Source organism: Prionailurus bengalensis, chromosome D3 (assembly GCF_016509475.1).
Source record: "Prionailurus bengalensis isolate Pbe53 chromosome D3, Fcat_Pben_1.1_paternal_pri, whole genome shotgun sequence".
Taxonomy (NCBI): domain Eukaryota; kingdom Metazoa; phylum Chordata; class Mammalia; order Carnivora; family Felidae; genus Prionailurus; species Prionailurus bengalensis.
In genome coordinates this window covers 32,029,238-32,050,593 of record NC_057356.1, presented here as the reverse complement: position 1 = coordinate 32,050,593, position 21,356 = coordinate 32,029,238, and the positions used below count along the sequence as shown (strand labels likewise).

Genomic DNA, 21,356 nt, shown 5'->3' with positions numbered 1-21,356 from the left:
CTCGGGGTCGCCACCCAGCAACCTCAGCGCTCCCCATCGCCCTGCCCTGCCGGGGTCTCCGTAGGCGCTGCCGACCCCCATCTCTTCCCCACTCGCGGGCCCCTTCCGCACTGCGGACCGGCAGGTAGCTGGACGGGCCCTTCAGGACCCCACGCCGAGCGACTCCACGGCCCCGCCCCGCCCCCGTCGCTAGGGGCTCTGGGGACTCGAGCGCGCGGACGGAGCGAGGCGCTCGCGTCGCCTGCGTTTCCTCTAGGTCAGTGCTCGCCCAGTCCTTCCATTTCGGTGCGACCATGTTTGTTCCCTGCGGAGATTCTGTCCCCGACCTCGCTGGCTTCACCTTCCTAATGGTGAGTCCCCGCTTTCTCGAGCTTGGCTTGGGGTGCTGTCTGTCGGGAGGCGCCTGGGGGGCCGCCACCGCGCCTCGAGGTCTTTCACTCGCCCTGGGACAGAAGACCGTGCTTGCTTAAAACGGGGAGGTTGTCGCTAGAGTCCGGGCTGCAGAAAGAATCTTTGCTGGCGCTATCACCAAACGTTTCTGAGACTAGAGTTTGTAGTCTTAACTGTAAAACGTAATGTGTTTGATTATTGTTGGTAACGTTGTACATAGGTTGTGCGGGCCATCTTCTTTTCGTTATATCCTAGAAAATCTTTTTTTCCAGCTAGTAGCAGAGCCTTTCTTAAGCTGGCAGGGCTTTGTCATTAACCAGATAACTACAGAAAAGGAAACCTTGCCAGTACCTAACACACGGTTTTATTGCTCCTAAAATTGCCCATATTCAGTCACTGTTTCAATAAACAGTCTATTAGAATAAGACTAGACTAGGCCCTTGTCCTCAAGGAGTGTCCAGTTTAGTTGGAAACACACGTAAATCAATAAGGGCAATAAATGCTAGGATAGCACTTTGTAAAGGGCACAGAAGAACCCTAGGATTTGTTGGGAGGGGGAGGGACACAGGGACCCGTTAAAAAAAAAAAAAAGCTTCATATGTGGAATCTGGAAAAAAAAAACCCCAACTTTATAGATAAAGAGAACAGGTTGGTGGTTGCTAGAGGCAGATGAGAATGAGAGCTGCTTGGATGAAATAGATGAAGGTAGTCAAAAGGTACAACTCTACAGTTATAAATAAGTCCTGGGGATGTAATATACAGCATGGTGACTGTAATGAATAGTACTGTAGTGTATATTTGAAATTTGCTAAGAGAGTAGATCTTAAAAGTTCTTGTTACAAGGGGTGCCTGGGCAGCTCAGTTAACTCTGACTTCAGCTTAGGTCATGATCTCACAGTTTGTGAGTTCAAGCCCCACATCTGGCTGTGTGCTGACAGCTCAGAGCCTGGAGCCTGCTTTGGATTCTGTGTGTGTCTCTCTCTGTCTTAAAAATAAATAAAACATTAAAACATTCTTTTAAAAAGTTCTCATTACAAGAAAAATTTGTATCTGATTGATGTTAGGTAAACATTGTGGTAATCATTTCACAATATGTATATATTTATATCAGCTGATATATGTTTATACCTGAAACTGATACACTGTTATATGTCAGTTATATCTTAATTTTTTAAATGATGATAATCACTTTTGGGCAATTCTCACCTTAATGCATGCAAGAAATATCAGTGAATGCTAAAATTTGTGATGATGTACTGTTGAAGGAAATTTTGTAGTATTTCATAGTATCTCTCTGAAAAATATTTGTTAATCACAAAAGAGAAAAGCATCCTTCCAGGAGATATCTGGCAGAAGAAAAAAAAAGATTCGTGGGGAAAGTAATGTCTAAGAGATTATTGGCGGTAACCTTGACCGTTATCAGTAAAGTGGCAAAGGGAGGGAAGCCATATTGGAGTGGGCTGAATAAGTGGAAGAAGAGGTAGAGAATACATGTATGTATTTGTTCATTAATTCAGAGATAAAGTGCCTGAATGCTTGTGCTTTAGTGGACAGCTGTTGGGAATTTTGGTTATGGAGAGACACCAAGAAGTGAGGTGGTAGCTAGGGGAGTATGTAGGATCAAGGGAGGGTATTTTAGAAGGAAAGATTATAGCGTGTATGTATATATATATACACATACGTACATACATACATACACATACTGATGAGAAGAATACAATAGTGAGGAAAGTGTAGATGTTACAGGAGAGAAACAGTCTAAACTAAGTAGCAGAATCCTTGGGAAGGGTAAGGGAATTACAGAAGATAACCAGGAGATTAGTAGATGAGAGCAATGAGAAGTGGGAGACCACTCTGAGGGACCCAGAAAAATAAGAGGAAATGGAGATGGGGGAAACAATTGCTAGAAGAATGCAAAGGAAGGGCTATATTAAAGAGATAAGTAGAATCAATAAAAATTAGCCATGTATTATAAGTAGTTGGTAGGAGAAAAGGAAGAAGTTTTTTAGTTTAGGTAATTGAGTAATTGTTTCACTTTTGAAATACAAAACATGAGGACAAGTTTGGGCAACAGTTTAGTTTTGTACATGTTGAATGTGCATTGCCTATGAGAGAATCATGGGGAGATATCCATTAGTCTCTGGAGTTGAGATAAATGTTCTGGGCGATAGGTAGAGGTTTGGCGGTTGGACTGTTTGAAGTCATGGGGGTAAATATGTGTGTGTGTTCAACGTAAAAAGAAGCTGACTCTAACCTTTATGCACTAACAAAGCAAAGGGAAAGATGACCCAAGAAGCCTTTATACTTGCTTTCCCACTGCATGAAGTGTTTTTTTCCCCTGGTCTTCGTATGGCTGTCTTCCTTAAGTCTCCCAGGTCTATAGTTGACTGGTCACCTAAAGTCTTTCCTTGATCACCCTGTTTAAAATTGCAACCAAACACATATACACTCTCACTTAATTTTTCTCCATAGCACTTACCTCTGTATATAGGCATATCTCAAAGATATTGTGGGTTTGGTTTCAGATCACAGCAATAAAGTGAATATCACAATAAAGCCAGTCAGATGAATTTTTTGGTTTCCCAGTGGATGTGAAAATTATGTTTATACTATAATGTATTAAGTTTGCATTATGTCTAAAAAGACATAATTTTAAATACCTTAATTTTAAAATATGTTATTGCTAAACAATGCTGGCCATCATCTGAGCTTTTGGTGAGTCATAATCACCATAGATCAAATGATAACAAATATAATAATAATGAAAAAGTTTGAAATATTGAGAGAATTACCAAAATGTGACAAACACAAAGTGAACAAATGCTGTTGGAAAAATGGTGCCAAAAGACCTGCTTGAGGCTGGGTTGCCACAGACATTCAAGTGCCATAAAATAAAGTACGCCTGTATTTCACTATTTTATTATATTTAACTACTCCCTTACTAGAATGAGAGTTCCACGAGGCAGGAATTTTTATCCGTTTGTCTTCCTGCATTCCTAGTGCTTAGAGCAATGATTGGCACATAGTCGGTTTTCAATAAGGTGTTAAACCAATAGTCTCCAAAGTAGAGGAAGCCCCTGCTGACACCTTGTTGAAGCTAATGCAAAGAGTCCGTATTTAGTTCTGATGCACCTGAGCATAACCATGCAGATGTAGTCCTGAGATTATTGTCTTCTGTCTAAGCTTTTAAAAGTGCTGCTAATTTTGATTACTTAATGAACATTTTTTATTTCAGCCAGCAGTATCTGTTGGAAATGTTGGCCAGCTTGCAATAGATTTGATTATTTCTACACTGAATATGTGTAAGATTGGTTACTTCTATACTGATTGTCTTGTGCCAATGGTTGGAAACAATCCATATGCAACTGCAGAAGAAAATTCAACAGAACTCAGTATAAATGCTGAAGGTATGTAAGGTTTTGCATGTTTTATTCTCTTACAAGGAAGAGTTGTTTTAAATCAGAAATAGATTCAGTGGATATTGTTTTATCGCATATATTTATTTAGTGCCAGTTTTGTGCAGTATTTATGACCTGGTCATATTGTCCTATTGTACATCATGGTTTTAGTTCTTAGTCTTTTCTAAATGGCAGCTCCTAAGATGACTGTACTTATATTTTTTACTAGAATTTGAGATTTCCTTTTTTTTTTTTTAACATAAAGGTTTTTTGTCCTTCTTTTACCCTCAGTTTTAATTTCTGATCTTTCTGGCAAGTATAAGCACCACTAATACTAGAGAAAGGGGTAAAGAGAACTCCACTGAGCTCAGTCCTGTATGTTTAACATGTGCTACCTTACGTAGGCCTGATAGTTATCCTCTCATGTTATTATGGAATCCATAATAATATAATATTGATAAGGCTCAGAGAATTGAGTTGCCTAATACTACTAGTAGACATAGGCTTTTACCATGCCATAAATCTCCATAATTCCTCATTGCACTGTCATGTTTGTTTTAATTGGGGAACACAGTTGACATTGCCGTGACCACTGTGTTTATAATACAGAACTGCTCTGAGTGAGTGGGGGAAAGCTATTGATCATGAAGCACAGGAGCACCCACTTGCTTCGTTTGATGACAAGGTGCTCTGTTGGCTTCTCAGTGTTCTGTTTACCATAAGACTGAATTCAGCTATTGCCTTAAAGGATAAAGTACTAGAAATAGTAGAACTAGAATTTACATACTTCCACTAATGATAACAACTATCATTTTATATGAGCTGAGCACTGTGTGCTCATGTATTAATGTATTTAATGTATTTATTGTATTTAATGTATTTAATGTATTTAATGTATTTACATGTATTAATCCATTTAATCCTCACAACCACTCTATATGTAGTCTTATAGATGAGGAAACCATTGTACAAAGAAGTTAAGGTGACATGACTAATAATTGGTGTACCTGAGTTTCTAATCAAGGCTCTGGCCCCTGAGACCTGTTTCTTAAGCACCACACCACCCTGATGGACCTTCACACTAGTGGAAGGCCCACTGGCTTTTCTCTGACACAAACTCACAACAAGGCAATTGGCTATGTCCTTTAATCTACTTTATCTATTTTTAAGATGAGGTATTTTGAAATAAATTATAGATATCATGACATTCCACCTCTAAATACGTATTTGTCTTTTTAAAGAACGTTTTCTTTATAGCTAAAATACTATCACATTTAACAAAATTAGTAATTTCTTAATATCTTAACTATACCCTATCCATATTCAGACTGTTCCAGTTTACCCCAAAATGTCCTTCAAAGTTAGTTTGTCTAAACCAAAACCCACTAGGGGCACCTGGGTGGCTCTGTTGGTTAAGCACAGAGCCTGGATCCTGTTTTGAATTCTGTGTCTCCCTACTGCCCCCCACTCACACACTGTCTCTTTTTCTCTCTTTCAAAAATAAATAAACATTAAAAAATAATAATAAAAAAATAAACTAAGACCCACCATAGTACTTCTGATTGTTATGCCTCCGAAATTTTTTACTGTAGAGCAGCAGTCTTTTTTTTTTTTTTAATCCCTTCATGAAACTAATTTATTGAGGAAACAACTAGATCCATTGTCCTATTGAATGTCCTATCTTCTGCATATGTCTTATAACTTCCTTGTAGTGTCATTTATCTTGGTCCCCTAGTGTCTATATTTTCTGTAACTTCTTAGATCTAAAGCCTTGATTAGATAAAAGCTACATATTTTATACCAAAAAACATGAAAGGTGATGTTGCTTTTGTATTGTATCACCTCAGAAGAGAAAAGTAATGGGAAGCAGGATCTTAAAAAAGATTTTCCTGATACACTGATGATGAATATGAGTGCTAATATTGTAGGAGGTGGTATGTCTTACATTTTGCTCACTCCCTACAGATGTATCCTCTTCCCATTAAGTCTGTTGAATTGCACTAAATGTGCACATCAGAGATAGATTACAGGCCTAAGTGGCTCATGTTTTAGTCCCTTTCCCCTAAATTTGTGCTCTTTTCCCTATTTCCTAGATTTCTGCTCTTACCTCCTTTGTCCTGAAAATACCTGGAGGTCATTAGGCTTGCTGCTGCAGCATAGCCCCTAGTCACTACCCCGGTCCAACACTCCCCAAAAGAGCTATAGCTGGAGAGACATGATCTGCCAAAGGATTTACTGGAGTCTGAGTTATTTGTAAATTATTTTACAGTAACTAAAATTTTACTCTTTAGCACAGTGGCCTAATCATGCCTCTAAGAAACTCCATATTTTGTCCTTGGTTCTCATTCTCAGAGGTGAGGTTGGGCAGGGACATGTTAAGCGTCAGTACAGTAGGCCCCCTTGTAGAATGTGAGTGAAGGTTGTGGATCCTTTTCCTTGAAGAAGAGCACACACCTTGACTCAGAAAATTTTACATATTATCTTGCATGTTATCTTTCAAAAACTTCTAAAGAACACAAACGTACCTATTCCAGGGATTTTATTATATGGCTAACATTCTCTTGCACTTTATTCCTTCTCTAAATCCCAATGAGTGTTGCTCTTCTCCAGAGAGAAGAGGGGAGAATAACTTTTTTTTTTTTTTTAAAGAGAGAGAGAGAGAGCAGGGGTGCCTGGGTGGCTCAGTCGGTTAAGCGTCCGACGTAGGCTCAGGTCGTGGCCTTATGGTCCGTGAGTTTGAGCCCTGTGTCAGGCTCTCCCGATAGCTGAGAGCCTGGAGCCTGCTTCAGATTCTTTGTCTCCCTTTCTCTTTGCCTTTCCCCTGTTCTCACTCTGTCTCTCTCTCTCTTTCTTTTTCTCAAAAATAAATAAACATTAAAAAAAAAAAAAAAAAGCGTGTGTGAGGGATAGGGGCAGAGGGAGAGAGAGAATCCTAAGCAGGCTCCCACTCAGCACAGAGCCTGACATGGGGTTCGATCTTACAACCCTGGGATCATGACCAGAGCCAAAATCAAGAGTTGGATACTCAACCAACTAAGCCACCCAAGTGCCCCTTTTTGTTTTTTGTTTTTAGCTAAGAACATTCTTTTTTTTTTTATGTTTTATTTATTTTTTTGAGAGATTGTGCGGGTGGGGGCGGGGCGGGCAGAGAGAGAGAGAGAAGGATAGAGGATCCGAAGCAGGCTCTGTGCTGACAGGCTGACAGCAGAGAGCCCGATGTGGGGTTCGAACTCACAAACTGTGAGATCATGACCTGAGCCAAAGTAAGACACTCAACCGACTGAGCCACCCAGGCACCCCTTAAATAAAAACATTCTTAAGAATGATTTCATGTGTTATAACACCAGAAGTTTCCGGGGAATTCTTCCCTGATTCTACAATCACAGTCAGAAGAAATATAATTTTATATTTTCTTAACAGTTAACCTTTCAGAAATGAATCTGTTATATAGAATAAAGCCCACAGGTGCATTTTAAGGTACTTCTAAAATGTTCTATTTTAACTGAATGATATAGTTCATATGTTTTATATTTAATTATTGAAAATATTAGGTATAAAAGTTCTTACAATTCAATTTTAGTTTTTATGTTAGTAATTTCACTTGTATAACTCCATCATTTTAACTCTCATGATTTCATTTTCTTTTTGTCTTTGTAGTATATTCATTGCCTTCAAAGAAACTAGTGGCTCTTCAGTTAAGATCCATTTTTATTAAGGTTAGTATATTTGTCTTTTTAAGTTGATTGAAGTGAAATATAATGAGAAAATACTAAGTATTATTAAGAATTAAGATTCAAAACTCAGTTCTGCTCTTTTTACTGTATGTACAGTTAAGAAAAGTCTGATTCTATAGAGAACCAATCTTAGAATAGGTGTTACCATCATTTACTGATTGATTATATTGAAAGGAAATGAGGCATACTGTTTGGATCTTATATATTCCCAATTTAGGTAACATGGGTGAAAACATTTAAACAAACGAATATTTTGGATTTAGTCCATTTGTATTACATTTCAACCAGTGACATCTACGTATAAATTATGTACGTCAAAATAAATTCTGAATCTAACTTCTTTCCTCTTCCACCACTACCACTCTTGTCCAAATCACTGCCTTCTCTCCTACCCCTAATTCTATTCTTGCTCTGCCCACTTCCATAAATACCTAATTGTCTGCAGATAGCACCACCAGTTATCCTTTAAACCTAAATCAAATCCATCACTTCTCTTTTCAGACCCTCTGGTGGTTTCCTGTTTTCATCCCAGTGAACTCTGAGCCCTTACTGTGACTTATTAGGCTCTACCTCTGTGCTGGTATGGTAGCCACTATCCACATGTAGCTATTTAAATTTTGATTCATAAACTAAAATAAAATTAAAAATTCAGTTCCTCCTTCACACTAGCCACATTTGAAGTTCTCCATAGCCATGTGTGGCAAGCAGCTGCCATAAAGAGCACTTCATTATCACAGAGAGTTCTCTTGGATAACTGCTTTACTTAATCGAACTTAGAGCCATTCCTGTTTGCTCATTACTGGTTTCCCTCTTTCATTAACCCTGCTTTAGCCACACTGGTCTCCCTGTGTTGTTCAGACAGATTAAGCTCACTCCCATCTCAGAGTCTTTACATTATTTTCTCTGCCTGGAATACTTTTCTTCTAGACACCTAAATGGTTTACTTCCTTCAGTCCTTGCTTAAATGCTGCCTCATCAGAAAGGCCTCCCCTGGCTACCCTATTGTCTTATCCTGGGGTGGTTTTCTTCACAATTCATCACTATTTAGAGTATCATATATGTGTTTATTATCTACCTCTAATATAAAGTAAGTATTCTGAGAGAAGTGACAGTGTATCACTCACTCTCATATCCCCAGCTTCTAGAAAAGTATGTAGCATGTAGAGGAGCTCTTAGTAAATGTTGGTTGAGTCGATTAAGGTACCATCTGTTAAGAAGGTCAGAAAATTATCAGCTTTCTGTTGCCTCTCCCGCATACTCCATCTTAGTTATATTGTTATGTAATTGGAATCTCATGGCATGTACTTTATGTCTAGCTTCCTTTACTCAACATTCTGTTAGTGAGGTCCATCCATGTAGTTCGAAGGAGAGGTAGTTTGTTCATTCTCACCTCTATGTGGGATTCTGTTGTATAAAGAAGCCATAATTTATCCATTGTACTGTTAATGGAATGTTAGATTTTTTTCTAGTTTGAGACAACTGTGAATAGTGCTATGATTATTTTAATATTCATATTAGATCCACTCTTTACTTTCTTTAGTTAACAATACCATACCCAAAGTTTTGCAGTGAGAGTTGCTAATATTTTTCCATTATGCTATGTGGCTTTTTCTGTTCTCTTCCTAATACCAGTGTAAGTTCAAGAATTAAGAAAGACAAACATGTCTGAATGAAATTTTGGGTAGATGGGAATAGTGATTTCAAAATAGCTAACATTTATTGAGCATTGATTTCTTCACACCAATATGGCTGTGAGTACTTTATATATATATATTACTCTACATAAGCATCTCGACAGTGTGACAAAGCAGGTATTAACATTATCCTCATTTGTAAAATGAGATTTCAGAAAACTGAAACACAGTTTTTTAATTTAATCAGGCTGTACCATCTCCCTAGTTGAAGAACTAGCTATTTCTTACCTGCATTTTAAATTTTATTGAATAATTATTTAATAGTGGTCTGTGAGAAGAATTTCCATAAAGTAGTTTTCCCCCCAAAATTGTATAACCCACTTCCCAGATTAACCAACTGTTAATAGCTTGCCATACCTGCTTGATTCTCTCTCTCTGCATGTGCATGCAGTTTCCTTCTGCCAAATAATCCAAAAGTAGGCTGGTGATGTTATGATATTTTACCCATAAATAGTTCAGCATGTATCTCTCCTTCATGACATTCTCCTTCACAACCACAGCAGCATTATCACACCTAAGAAAATCAGCTCTTAATGAATTATTCAGTAGTATCATAAGACATATTCAAATTTCCCCAATTGTCCCCAAAATATTCTTCAGTTTTGGAACCTTCAATCAAGGTTCACATGTTACATTTGGCTGTAACATCTTTTTAGTTGTTAGCCTTTGACGTAGAAGTGGCCTCCTTTTTCTGTTCTTCATAGTATTCACTCTTCGAGGATTCATGCCAGATGTTCAGCATCCTAGATTCACCTAATCATTTCCTGATCAGATTCAGGTCAGAAATTTCTAGCAAGAAGATCTTATAGATGACCATGTGATAGTTTTTAAGTAACGATAGATTAAGTAGAGAACTGGGAAATTTTCCTTTGTCCATCAGCATAGAATTTTTTTGAAACTAGATTTCTTGTGATTTATTTCTTAATTGTAAAGCTACAATAAACAATTCATTGCTCTTCGTCTCTCACCTTCAGTTTAAGGACAGAAAAGTGGAAGTAAAAATAATTATAATTTTAATACATAAATTATCGTCACATAAAGCTAATAAAATATTTTATATAATACTCTTATTATATGCTAAGATCTAACTTTTAGACTTTCTTTTTATTCTTTCAATGGTATACTAAGTATAAATCAAAGCCATTCTGTGAAAAACTGCTTTCCTGGGTGAAAAGTAGTAACTGTGCCAAAGTTATTGTTCTTTCAAGCAGTCATTCATATCACCGTAATGACCTACAGCTTCGCAGGTATGTTTTTGCCTTTGAAAAGTTTTGTTTTGATTTATGCAATATTATGATGGTGTCTATTAAAAAGCTAAAATAAGTTTTAAAAGTTAGGTATATTTTTACCTCCCCTCTCTGGAATTTAGAAAGATGATAAAGTCAGGAGATAGGAGGGAGTATGGTTAGTAGTGTTATGGTTGAGGCAGAAGGAAGGCTTTGGTGTAAAGATATAGATTGTTCTGGAACTGTGCTTCGGTGTGTGGTGACATTACAGAGCTGAGCTGATAAAGAGAAAGAGGAGAGATTCATTGGATGATTTTTGGAAAATTGAATTCGTATTTCTATTTAGTCATTGCAGAAATCCAGTTGCCTCTAAGTATAAATCAGGTATGTCACACTGAATTCCTAAATATAAGGCAAAGTATCCAAGAGATAGAAATATAAACTATTTCATTATCATTTCCGCACCTATAAAATTATGATGAAAAGCATTAGCCAAGACTAACCTTTCAAAACTGGAGCTAATTTCTAGGAATCTCACAATAAACATACAATTCTAGGAATCTCACAAAAGTCCTCTTGGCCAGAAGGGAGCATAGCTTGTGGGAAATTGATGATCTTCATGCTGACCTTGCCTTAGTTTAAGTTGGCCTGGGTCTTTATGCTCTCTCCTAAGTGTGTAAATACCAAGCCAGAGCAATATTTTTATATGCTACTCTTCCGTAGACTGCTGAAACTTGTGGTTTGCTTTTGCAACAAAATACACATGGAACAAATAGTATTTGCTAAAAGAACTGATACTTGCCTTAATGTTCAAATTTATTATGTTTTTAAAAACTGAATTATATGATTGCTTCTAGTACTCCCTTCAGATACCTGCTTACACCTTTCTTGCAAAAAACTGTTCAAAATAAAATAAAGAGCCTGAACTGGGAAGAAATGGAAAAAAGCCCATGCATTCCTGAAATAGATGATTCTGAGTTTTGTATCCGTATTCCTGGAGGAGGTATCACAAAAACACTCTATGATGAAGGGTGAGTTTGTCTGTTTGTTCATTTGTTCCCCCACCTTATTTAAAAATGAAAGTAGGAAGGGCTGGCTCAGGCTGTAGAATGTGCGACTCTTTGATCTCTGGGGTCACCAGTTCAAGGCTCACATTGGGTGTGGAGCCTACTTAAAAATAATGAAAGTAAGATAAGTGGGAGAGTGTGTTGGATTACTTATCAGAACTTTGAGAATATGTTTATATCTTTACACATCACATAATTTAAGTGTGGTAAAATATATGTAACATTAAATTTAACCATTTTTAAGTGTACAATTAAGTGGCATTAATGCATTTACGGTGTTGTATATCCATCACCATCTGTCCACTTTCAGAACTTTGTCATCGTTCTAAACAGAGAATCTGTACTCATTAAATAATAACTCCTACTTATTTCTGCAAAGCCCATACTAATATCTACACTTTCATTTCTGATTTTAGTAATTTGAGTTTTCTTTTATTCTTAGTAAATTTTGTTGATCTTTTCAAATAACTACTTTTGGTTTTATTGATTTCCTCTATTGTTTTTCTGTTTTCTATTTATCTCCACTCTAATCTTCATCATTCCCTTTCTTCTGGTAACTCCAGGTTTAGTTTCCCTTTCTTATTATAGTTCCTAAGATGTAAACTTAGGTCATCAATCTGAGAAATTTCTTCTTTTTAAATACATGCGTTTACAGCTGAAACTTTTCCTCATACTCTACTTTAGCTGCAACTCTTAAATTCAGCATGTTGTTTTCATTTTCTTTCTCCTGTATTTTTCTGATTTCCCATGTGATTTCTTCTTTGACCTATTTCTTCCTTGACTGTATTAATTTCCATATACTTGTGAATTTTCTGGGTTTCCTTCTGTTGTTGAGTCCTAGTGTCATTCTACTATGATTGAAAAAGACACTTTGTATGATTTTCATCTTTTTAATTTATCAAGTCTTATTTTGTGCCCTACCAAAGGTCTGTCCTGGAGAATGTTTCATGTGCACCCGAGAAAAATGTGTATTCTGCTTGTGTTGAGTGGGATGTTCTGTATACATCTGTTAGGTTTAATGGGTGTATGGTGTTGTGTAAGTCCCTCTATTTCATTATGAATCAGTCCGTTTGTTCCATTATTGAATGTGGAGTGTTGAAGTCTCCCAACTGTTATTGTAGCCTGTGTCTAATTCTCCCTTCAATTCTATGTCTGCTTATATATTTTGGGGCTCTTGTTTTGTGAATATATCTTTGTATTTATCACATCTTCTTGGTGAATTGGCCCTTTTATTCAATATATAATGGCTTTCTCCATCTCCTATAACAGTTTTTGATATTTTGTCTGATATTTTTACAGCCACCCTGCTCTCTTTTGGTTACTATTTGTGTGGAATATCTTTTTCCATCTTTTCATTTTCAAACTATATGTGTCCTTATATTCAAAGTGAGTCTCTTATAGACGGTAAATAGATCATTTTTTTAATCCATTCTGCTAGTCTATGTCGTTTGATTAGAAAGTTTAATCCGTTTGCATTAAAAGTAATTACTAATGAAGGACTTGTTATTCTGCTATTTGTTTTCTGTATGTCTTATACCTTTTTTGTTCTTCATTTATTGCTTTACTGCCACCTTTTTTATAGGGACATCTTTTGATTCTCTTCACATTTCCTTTTGTGTATATTCTAGAGATACTTGCTTTATGGTTTCCATGGTGAGTGCATGTAACATTCTTAAGTTATAACAGTCTGAGTTGATACTAACTTCAGTTGCATACAAAAACTACTACTGGTCCCATTATGATATTGTCACAAATTACATCTTTATATATTTTATGCCCAATAACAGATTTATAGTTATTTTTGTGCGTTTTTCTTTTAAATTCTCTGCAGTCGCTCTTGATTGATCTTTGAGAATCACTAACAGTTAGCAGGCAAGTGAAAGTAAAGGAGGAAACTAGAAAGAGATCTTTTTTTCTTTAAGCCCCTTTTTGTAAATTGACTTTTATGACTTATATGATGGCCCAATCTGCCATCAGATTTGTAGACACTTACACTATCCCCATTTTTGCCTGCCTTATCCCTTAGCTTCCTGTTTCATATGACCCGAGGCTAAATTTAGGGCTAACCAGTAGGCCTTGCTGTATGCTTCAACTCCCTCTGACTTTTCCTCCTTGCTAGGAGTTGATTTGCCTGGTGGGTTCATGGAAAACAGAGCCAACGGTGTTTAGAAGCTGGCTTCTACTGCTAGTCTACTCTCTGCTCTCCCATGAGGAGACATGAATAAGGAGCACCACTTGTGCTGTCAGTGGTGGCTCTAGAGAAGTGGGCAGAGCTAACCTTAGAAAAAAATTATGTCCCCGTTACCATTGCTGAAAGTCCACCAAAAATCTGCCTCCTTACTTAACATAATAAATTTCAAGAGTATAATCCTAGCCTTGCAAAGTAGAATGACTGGTTTGCTTGCTCTGAAATCTGCATTGTGATTTCTATATGACCTGAAGAAGTCATAATAGTAACATAAGTAGTAGTCATGGTGTTAGCAAATTATGTGCCTGGTACTTTCTGTGCACCTTACATGTATTAAATTATTTAATTCTCATACTGACCTTATAGATATGTGCTATTAACTACATGTTATAAGCAAAAAAATTGAAGGGCTGCAAGGTTAAATAACTGCTAAAAGCCATATGAGTAACATGTGGCAGAGCCAAGATTCAAACGTAGGCATCCGGCCCCAAATTCTGCACTTTTAACCACTTCACTCTAGAGCTAGCACTCATGGTCCAGGATCATAGTGAGCTTTATTCTTTGTCTAAAAGTTGAACCTATTCCTTGTTATTTGTAATTATTTATGCCCCTGCTTCTTTCTGAAATATCTAAGACTTCTGTCAGAAAGGATACAGGCATTTCAGCTTATTTTCCCAATACACCTTGTTTTGCCCATTTCTGGCCATACTTGTGTACCATTCCAGCTTTCTCTTTTTCCCTTAAAACCTGCTCATTTCTTTTCACTTTTCTTTTTTTTCAGTCTGTCACCCATTCGTGTTTTTACTTCTTTTCCTGTCTAGCTTATTGCTCATCATATAAAATATCACTTCAGCTATTCTTTTACCACAGCCTGGAAGCCATGGCTACGTAATCATTCTCTGGCCTGCCCTGCAAACCACCAGCTTTCAGTCCTTCTTTTGCTTCATTCAGGCCACATCATTTGTAGCCTAGACTGCTGTTAGTCTGATTGGGGTTTCATAGCAAAATAAAATCAGCAGGGTGGCTTAAACCACAAAAATTAATTTGCTCACAGTTCTAGAGGCTAGAAGTCTGAGATTGGGGAGCCAGCATGGTTGAGTTCTGGTGAAGGCCCTCTTCCTAGCTTGCAAATGGCTGCCTTCTGGTCGTATCTTCAGATAGCAGAGACCTCTCTGATTCCTTCTCTCCTTACAGAGCCACAGTGCTGTCAGATTAGGGCCCTACCCTTATGACTTGGTTTACTCTCAATTACCTGTGCAGGTCCCATCTCCAGATGGAATTGCATTTGGGGTTAGGGCTTCAGCATATGAGTTTTGGAGGGGTGTGAGTTTAGTCTGTAGCTGCTGCCATCAAGATCTCTTGATTGATTCCCCCGCCTCCTTCATTATGACTCCGTTTAATCCATCTTCAGTATTGCTAAAATCAACCTTCTGAAATTCAGAACTGGGGCACCTGGGTGGTTCAGTCAGTTAAGTGTCCAGCTTTGGCTCGGGTGATGATAACACAGTTCGTGAGTTCGAGCCCTGCATCAGGCTCTGTGCTGACAGCTCAGAGCCTGGAGACTGCTTCAGATTTTGTGTCTCCCTCTTTCTCTGACCCCCCCCCCCCCCCGGGCTCACTCTGTCTCTCAAAAATAAACAAAAAAAATTGAAAAATTAAATTAAATTCAGAACTGATCACAACATTCCCAGAGTAAAATCCATCAGCAGTGGGGCGCCTGGGTGGTTTAGTCTGTTAAGCATCTGACTTCAGCTCAGGTCATAATCTCACAGTTTGTGAGTTCGGGCCTCGTGTTGGGCTCTGTGCTGACAGTTCGGAGCCTGGAGCCTGCTTCAGATTCTGTGTCTCGCTCTCCCTGACCCTCCCCCATTCATGCTCTTTCTCTGTCTCAAAAATAAACATCAAAAAAAAAATTTTTTTTTTAAATCCATCAGCAGTTTTACTTGCTTTGTGCAGAATCTGGTTCATATTTCTTAATGTGTCATATAAGGCCCTGCAGGATCTCCTTGCCTGGCTCATTCCTTGGTGCCCTGGACTCCAGCTAAACTACTAGCAGTCACGGTTTCCTAAAAGCTGTCTCATTCTTCCTTGCCTTGTCCCATGTACTTTCTCCTATTGTCTCCCTTGCAAAAACCAACCCAGTTTCTAAGAGTCACCTCGTACAGCACTCCTCTGTGTCCTTACATGCTTCTCCCTTCTGCACAAGGAAGTTACTACTCTCTTTGTATTCCTACAGCTCTGCGCCTTCACCCTGACTGCTTAGTTCTTTACAAATTAGCCTCCTCCTTTTGCTCCACTCAGTGTTAATGATCTCAGACTTGCCATCTTGCCATAAGCAACTGGAAATTGGACAAAATTAATGAAACAACTGTTTTTCAGACTTGGACACCAGGCAGCACATAGTTGTGATCCCTGACAGAAGGCAAATAAAGTCCTACAATTGCCCCCAACTTTCTGCTTGGAGATATTTTCTGGACTACAACACAGGGAGGGGGAGGGAACCTGAGCAGACCAGTCTTGCTGATTTGAGAAGACAGATATCAGCATTGGAGAATGCTAGGACACTCGGAAAGTACAAGGCAGAGAACCATAGAAGGACTATTCGGAAGAGCTGTAGGGGTCTCTCTGAGTCTTTGAAGTCTAAGCCACACATGTGTAGGGTAAAATGTGAGACCAAAGAATAACTTCTGGGTAGTTGTAAACTTGCCCACAGAGTTAGCAACGGTAGCAAAATATTATAAAAGTTAGACATAGTCATCATAGAATTTTGGAAAATATAAAATAGTCCAAAGAAACTATATTTATAATATTCAGTTCTGGGGTGCCTGGGTGGCTCAGTTGGTTAAGTGTCCAGCTCTTGATTTCAGGCTCAGGTCATAATCTCACAGTTGTGATGAGATTGAACCCTGCATCAGGCTTCGTGCTGGGCATGGAGCCTGCTTAAGATTTTCTTTCTCTCTCTCTCTCTTTCTCTCTTTCTCTCTTTCTCTCTCTCTCTCTCTCTTTCTCCGCGCCCCCCCCTCGCCCCTCTCCCCTTGCATGCGCACATGCTCTCTCTCCCTGTCTCTCCCCACCCCCCATATATATGTGTGTGTGTGTGTGTGTATATATATATATATATATGTGTGTATATATACGTATATATATATATACGCGTATATATACGTATATATATGTGTGTGTGTGTATATAACGTATCAGAAGTAACTACCATTATTAATTTTTCATTTGTTCTCTTCCCAACTCCTTTAAAAATATATCTGAATTAAATATACATATCTGCAAGATATACCATGTCTACCTTTATAACTTTAGAGTTCATCCTGTTTAAAAATGTTTCTCACAAAATCAATTTTCTTTTAATTTTCTAACACACATCTTTTATTCTCTTATAATCAAACCCTTGTTCAATGTTCAGTGTAATTATACATTCACTGCAATAAAGAATTTTTGAAATTGAAAAAAAACTCATCATAGAGCTTATATAATTTTGAATCCTTTTTTTTCTTCCTCAGTGCACATCATGAATATTTGCTAAATTTTTTGTAACATATATATTTTGCCTTCCCATTATGAGAACAAATATATATTCTGATCTCTGGAAAAAATAATATTAGTTACTCTAATAATAAGGGGTGGCAGTGGTGTGGCTGACCTGAAATCCCATATATTTAATGGGAATAGAAGTGCATTTATAATTTAATAATGGATGTGTCTAGGTTTTTAATGTCACAAAGTAATAAAATTAGTCATTCTCCACTTTTCATTTTTAGAGAGGTCCAGAGGATGGTATTAAAACTATTATGCTACTCTTGGTGTTACAAACTAGTAGTGGAGGCACTGTAAATTCAAGACCATACTTCTTCATTTTTTAAGGTCGAGCTTTGAAAATGAAGGCACAGCCAGGGAGGCTAGCTAGCCTCCTCTAGGCAGGATCCATTTCTAAGGAATGTGTAGGATCTGGAATCTTCTGAGTCATCACAGCTCACAGTGCTTCCCTACAAAGCTTGAGAGCCTCTACTACATATGGAGATGATGTAATTTGCTAACAACTTCCAATTTATAATATTTAGAGACTGAGATGCTGTGTTAGCCTCTCCTAGTACATCTGAGACTTCTGAACCTCCCTATCAGAGTCTTCTCCACATCTGATATCCCCTGCTTAGGAACCCAACTCACTTTATTTCTGAACCTCTCTGTCAGTCATGTGCTCTCAAGTTTTAGCATCGTATTTTTCTCCTAGTTTTTGATTTTAGTGTATTAGAAAATATTTTTGCTTTTGTTGGCAAACAGGAAGCTTTTTGCATTGATTTACCTCCATCTCATCACTAGCTTGAGACATTTATAGCAAATAGGAGACTGTTTTGGAGTCAGAAAGACTCAGGTTCAAGTCCCACCTCTGCTACTTCCCAGATACAGAACTTTGAGCATGTTAAATATGCTTCAAGCCCTTTAAACTTCAGTTACTTCATCATACTGGCTAACACATTCATAGTATTGACTATGTATTGAGCATTGTGTTAACCACTTTCCTCTACTGCCTCCTTTATATGTCCCAACAACCTGTGAGGTAAGTTCTGTTGTGTTCCCTCTTTTACATATGAGACACACTGAAGCTCTGATTAAGTAACTTGCCTGACATGTCTGGTAAGTAGCAGAGCTAGAATTTGAATCCAGGCATTCTGTCTGTGTTCCCATTATTCCAAACTGATTCATTTATAAAATGGAGATAATTACAACTTCCTCAAGGATTGCTGAGGGATTGAATTATAAAATATGCAGACAGTCCTTAGCACATAATAAATCACTCAGTAGATAGAATCTGTAAGAAATAGCAATAAGTTTTTTTCCCTTTATTCCACACTTTTCCTTCACTGCTTTAGATTATTAATAACAAGGGTATTATTTTCTTTCAGTCCCTTTGCTATGGTGCTTCTGAAAATCACTGTCTCTACAGCAGATCTGGAGAGTAGATCAGAACATTTTTCAGTGGGGATGTTTTTTCATGCAGCCCTGTGTGATACACAAATTTACATATGCCCATGGTGGGCATTAATTACATGGCTTCTAGTTCTATCCCCACAAATACCATACATCTGGGGCAAGGGGGATAAATAAGTGCTCTTACTAGGTGGCATCTTCTCCTTGCCTAAAACCTGGCAGATCGTCTTAGCTATAAAAACAGGCACACTGGAATCCGGGTCTTATATCAGTAGAAGAATACTTAATTTTTCTCTGTATTTATTATAGCTGTTCTAAAGAAATTCCAATGGTGGTTCTGCTGAAATTTGTGTCAGAAGGAGACAATATCCCAGATGCTCTAGGTCTTGTTGAATATCTTAATGAATGGCTTCAGATAATCAAACCATGTGTAAGTTTTACTACATTTAAGCCTCTGATTTCTCCAGTTATGTATTTGTAAACTTGTATTTTATATTCTATATAAGTAGGCCAAATAAGTGAAAATTTGACACATCTTTATGTAAAATTTAGTTTAGCTCAGCTTTTGAAAAGATAAGAGAGCATTTAACCAACCAGTTATCTACAGTTGTTTCATTAAAGCTGATTTTCCAAAAAAGGAAAACTTTTAAGTACTTCATGGTATTAATTGGTCACATTGCATTAATCATACCAGACATATTTTTACAAGAATAAACAAATTTCTTTCAAATTCAGGATTTTTTTTTCAGGAAAGCAAAAGATATTTATGTAAGCAATACTGTAACTATTAAATACATATTATAATTAAAATACTTTTCTCTGTTATAAGAGCATTACACCCAGGGAAATCAGTTAGCCTTTAGGCATAATAGAAGCACCGTAAGGCTGCTTTATATGATAGGTACTGTTTTTTAATTCATGCTTTTGCTAGGAACAAATTGATACAAATCACACAGCACTGATTTTTTTTTATTTTTTTACCTCAGTTCCCTTCAAATTTGATTTTACTGGATGGACTTCACCCATAGCCTTTCTGGCATATCTTTATGATTTGGAACTTAAGGAAATCTATCTTCAGTTAATATAGAGACATGGAAATGTATTGCTTTGTTTTTACTTACAGTGAAACACAACTAAAAGTGTCAAAGTCAAAAAGAGCAGAAACAAAAAAAACTAGAGAAGGGGTCTTATGCTACTTAATTGTGAAAAGGGGATTTCGTGGTAAAGTTGAAGGATTAAACTTTTTTTGTTTTTTTTTTTTCAGTTACAGTGTGATGACCCCACAGCATCTGCCTTGCAGTGGAAAATGCCAAGTTCATGGAGATTACTCTTTGGCAGTGGTCTTCCTCCTGCGCTTTTTTGATCTGTTTTCAGTTTTATAACTTATGTCTCAAGGTACTTATTACCAACACAACTGTTAAACAAATATTATCTGAGAATGTATTAGGAAATAAATCTTTTCACAGAAAATCTCAAAAAAAATGGATTAACAAAAAGTTGTTTTGCCATGCATTTCAGTATTTACAACAAATGTAAATTTTGTACAGTAAAATATTTCCTAAGTAACTTTATTTGAAATGTGTCCTTTTTTTTTTTTTTTTAAGTTTATTTTGAGAGAGAAAACAAGCAAGCACAAATAGGGGAGGGGCAGAGAGAGAAGGAGAAAGAGAATCCCAAGCAGGCTCTCCTGCCAGCACAGAACCTGATGTGGGGGCTTGAACTTATGAACCCATGAGATCTCAACCTAAGCCAAAATCCGGAGCTGGACACTTAACCAACTGAGCCACCTAAGGGCCCCTCTTTTGTTTTTTATTAACTCAGACTTCTGTATTAGTTTCCCATTTCTGCTATAATAAATTACCACAAACCTAGTGGCTTAAAACAATACACTTTATTATCTGGTAATTCTAGAAGTCAGAGGAATCCAAAATTAGTCCTCACTGGGCTTAAATCAAATCTCCAGGAACCAATACCAAGAAAATGGGAATCTATTAATTACATGACAAAGAATTGAAATTAATTGTCTTAAGGAAGCACAATGATCTACAAAAGAGCACAGACAACTAAATGAATCAAGACAACAATGCGTGAACAAAAAGAATATCGAAGAGAAACTGAAAACAACCATATGGAGTTCTAAAAAATTTTTCACAGGAGTTCAACAGCAGATTTGATCAAGCAGAGAAAAGAATCAGCAATTCTGACCATTGAAATCATCAGATCAGAAGAATAAAAACAAAAGTGGAGCAAGCCAAAGGGACCTATAAAATAGCATAAAATGGACAAATATGTGCATTATGAGAGTTCCAGAAGGAGAAAAGAGAAAGGGACAAAAATTAGAAGAAGTAAAGACTGAAAACTTCCCTAATCTGAGGAAGGAAATGGACATCCACATTTGAGAAGCTCAGAGAACTCCAGATAGAATGAACCTAAATAGCCCCACTCCCAAGATACTTTATGGGGAAAAATAAAACTGTCAAAAGTCACAGACAAAAGAATCTTGAAAGTTGCAGGAGAAAAATGACTCATCACATGTAAGTGAGCCCCACAAGATAATGAGTGGGTATCTCCTCAGAAAACTTAGACACCAGAAGGGAGTGGCTGAGAGATGTTAGCAACGTGAAAACATACAGAAATATAAAACTCTGGTAAAAGTAAATGGCCAAATACAGAATCCTATATTGCTGTGATGGTGGTCTGTAAAGTACTTTCAGTTCT

The 21,356-nt window shown here is 37.4% G+C and overlaps 1 protein-coding gene across 1 annotated transcript; it reads left to right on the top strand.

Annotated features, from left to right (window-relative positions):
* Positions 1-174: 174 nt before the first annotated feature.
* On the top strand, positions 175-20,209 carry PSMG2 (proteasome assembly chaperone 2). Its single transcript, XM_043559438.1, has 7 exons — positions 175-350; positions 3,626-3,797; positions 7,446-7,504; positions 10,345-10,463; positions 11,300-11,473; positions 18,948-19,068; positions 19,903-20,209. The coding sequence occupies exons 1-7, from the start codon at positions 294-296 to the stop codon at positions 19,999-20,001; spliced, it is 801 nt and encodes a 266-aa protein (XP_043415373.1). The 5' UTR covers positions 175-293; the 3' UTR covers positions 20,002-20,209.
* Positions 20,210-21,356: the final 1,147 nt, after the last annotated feature.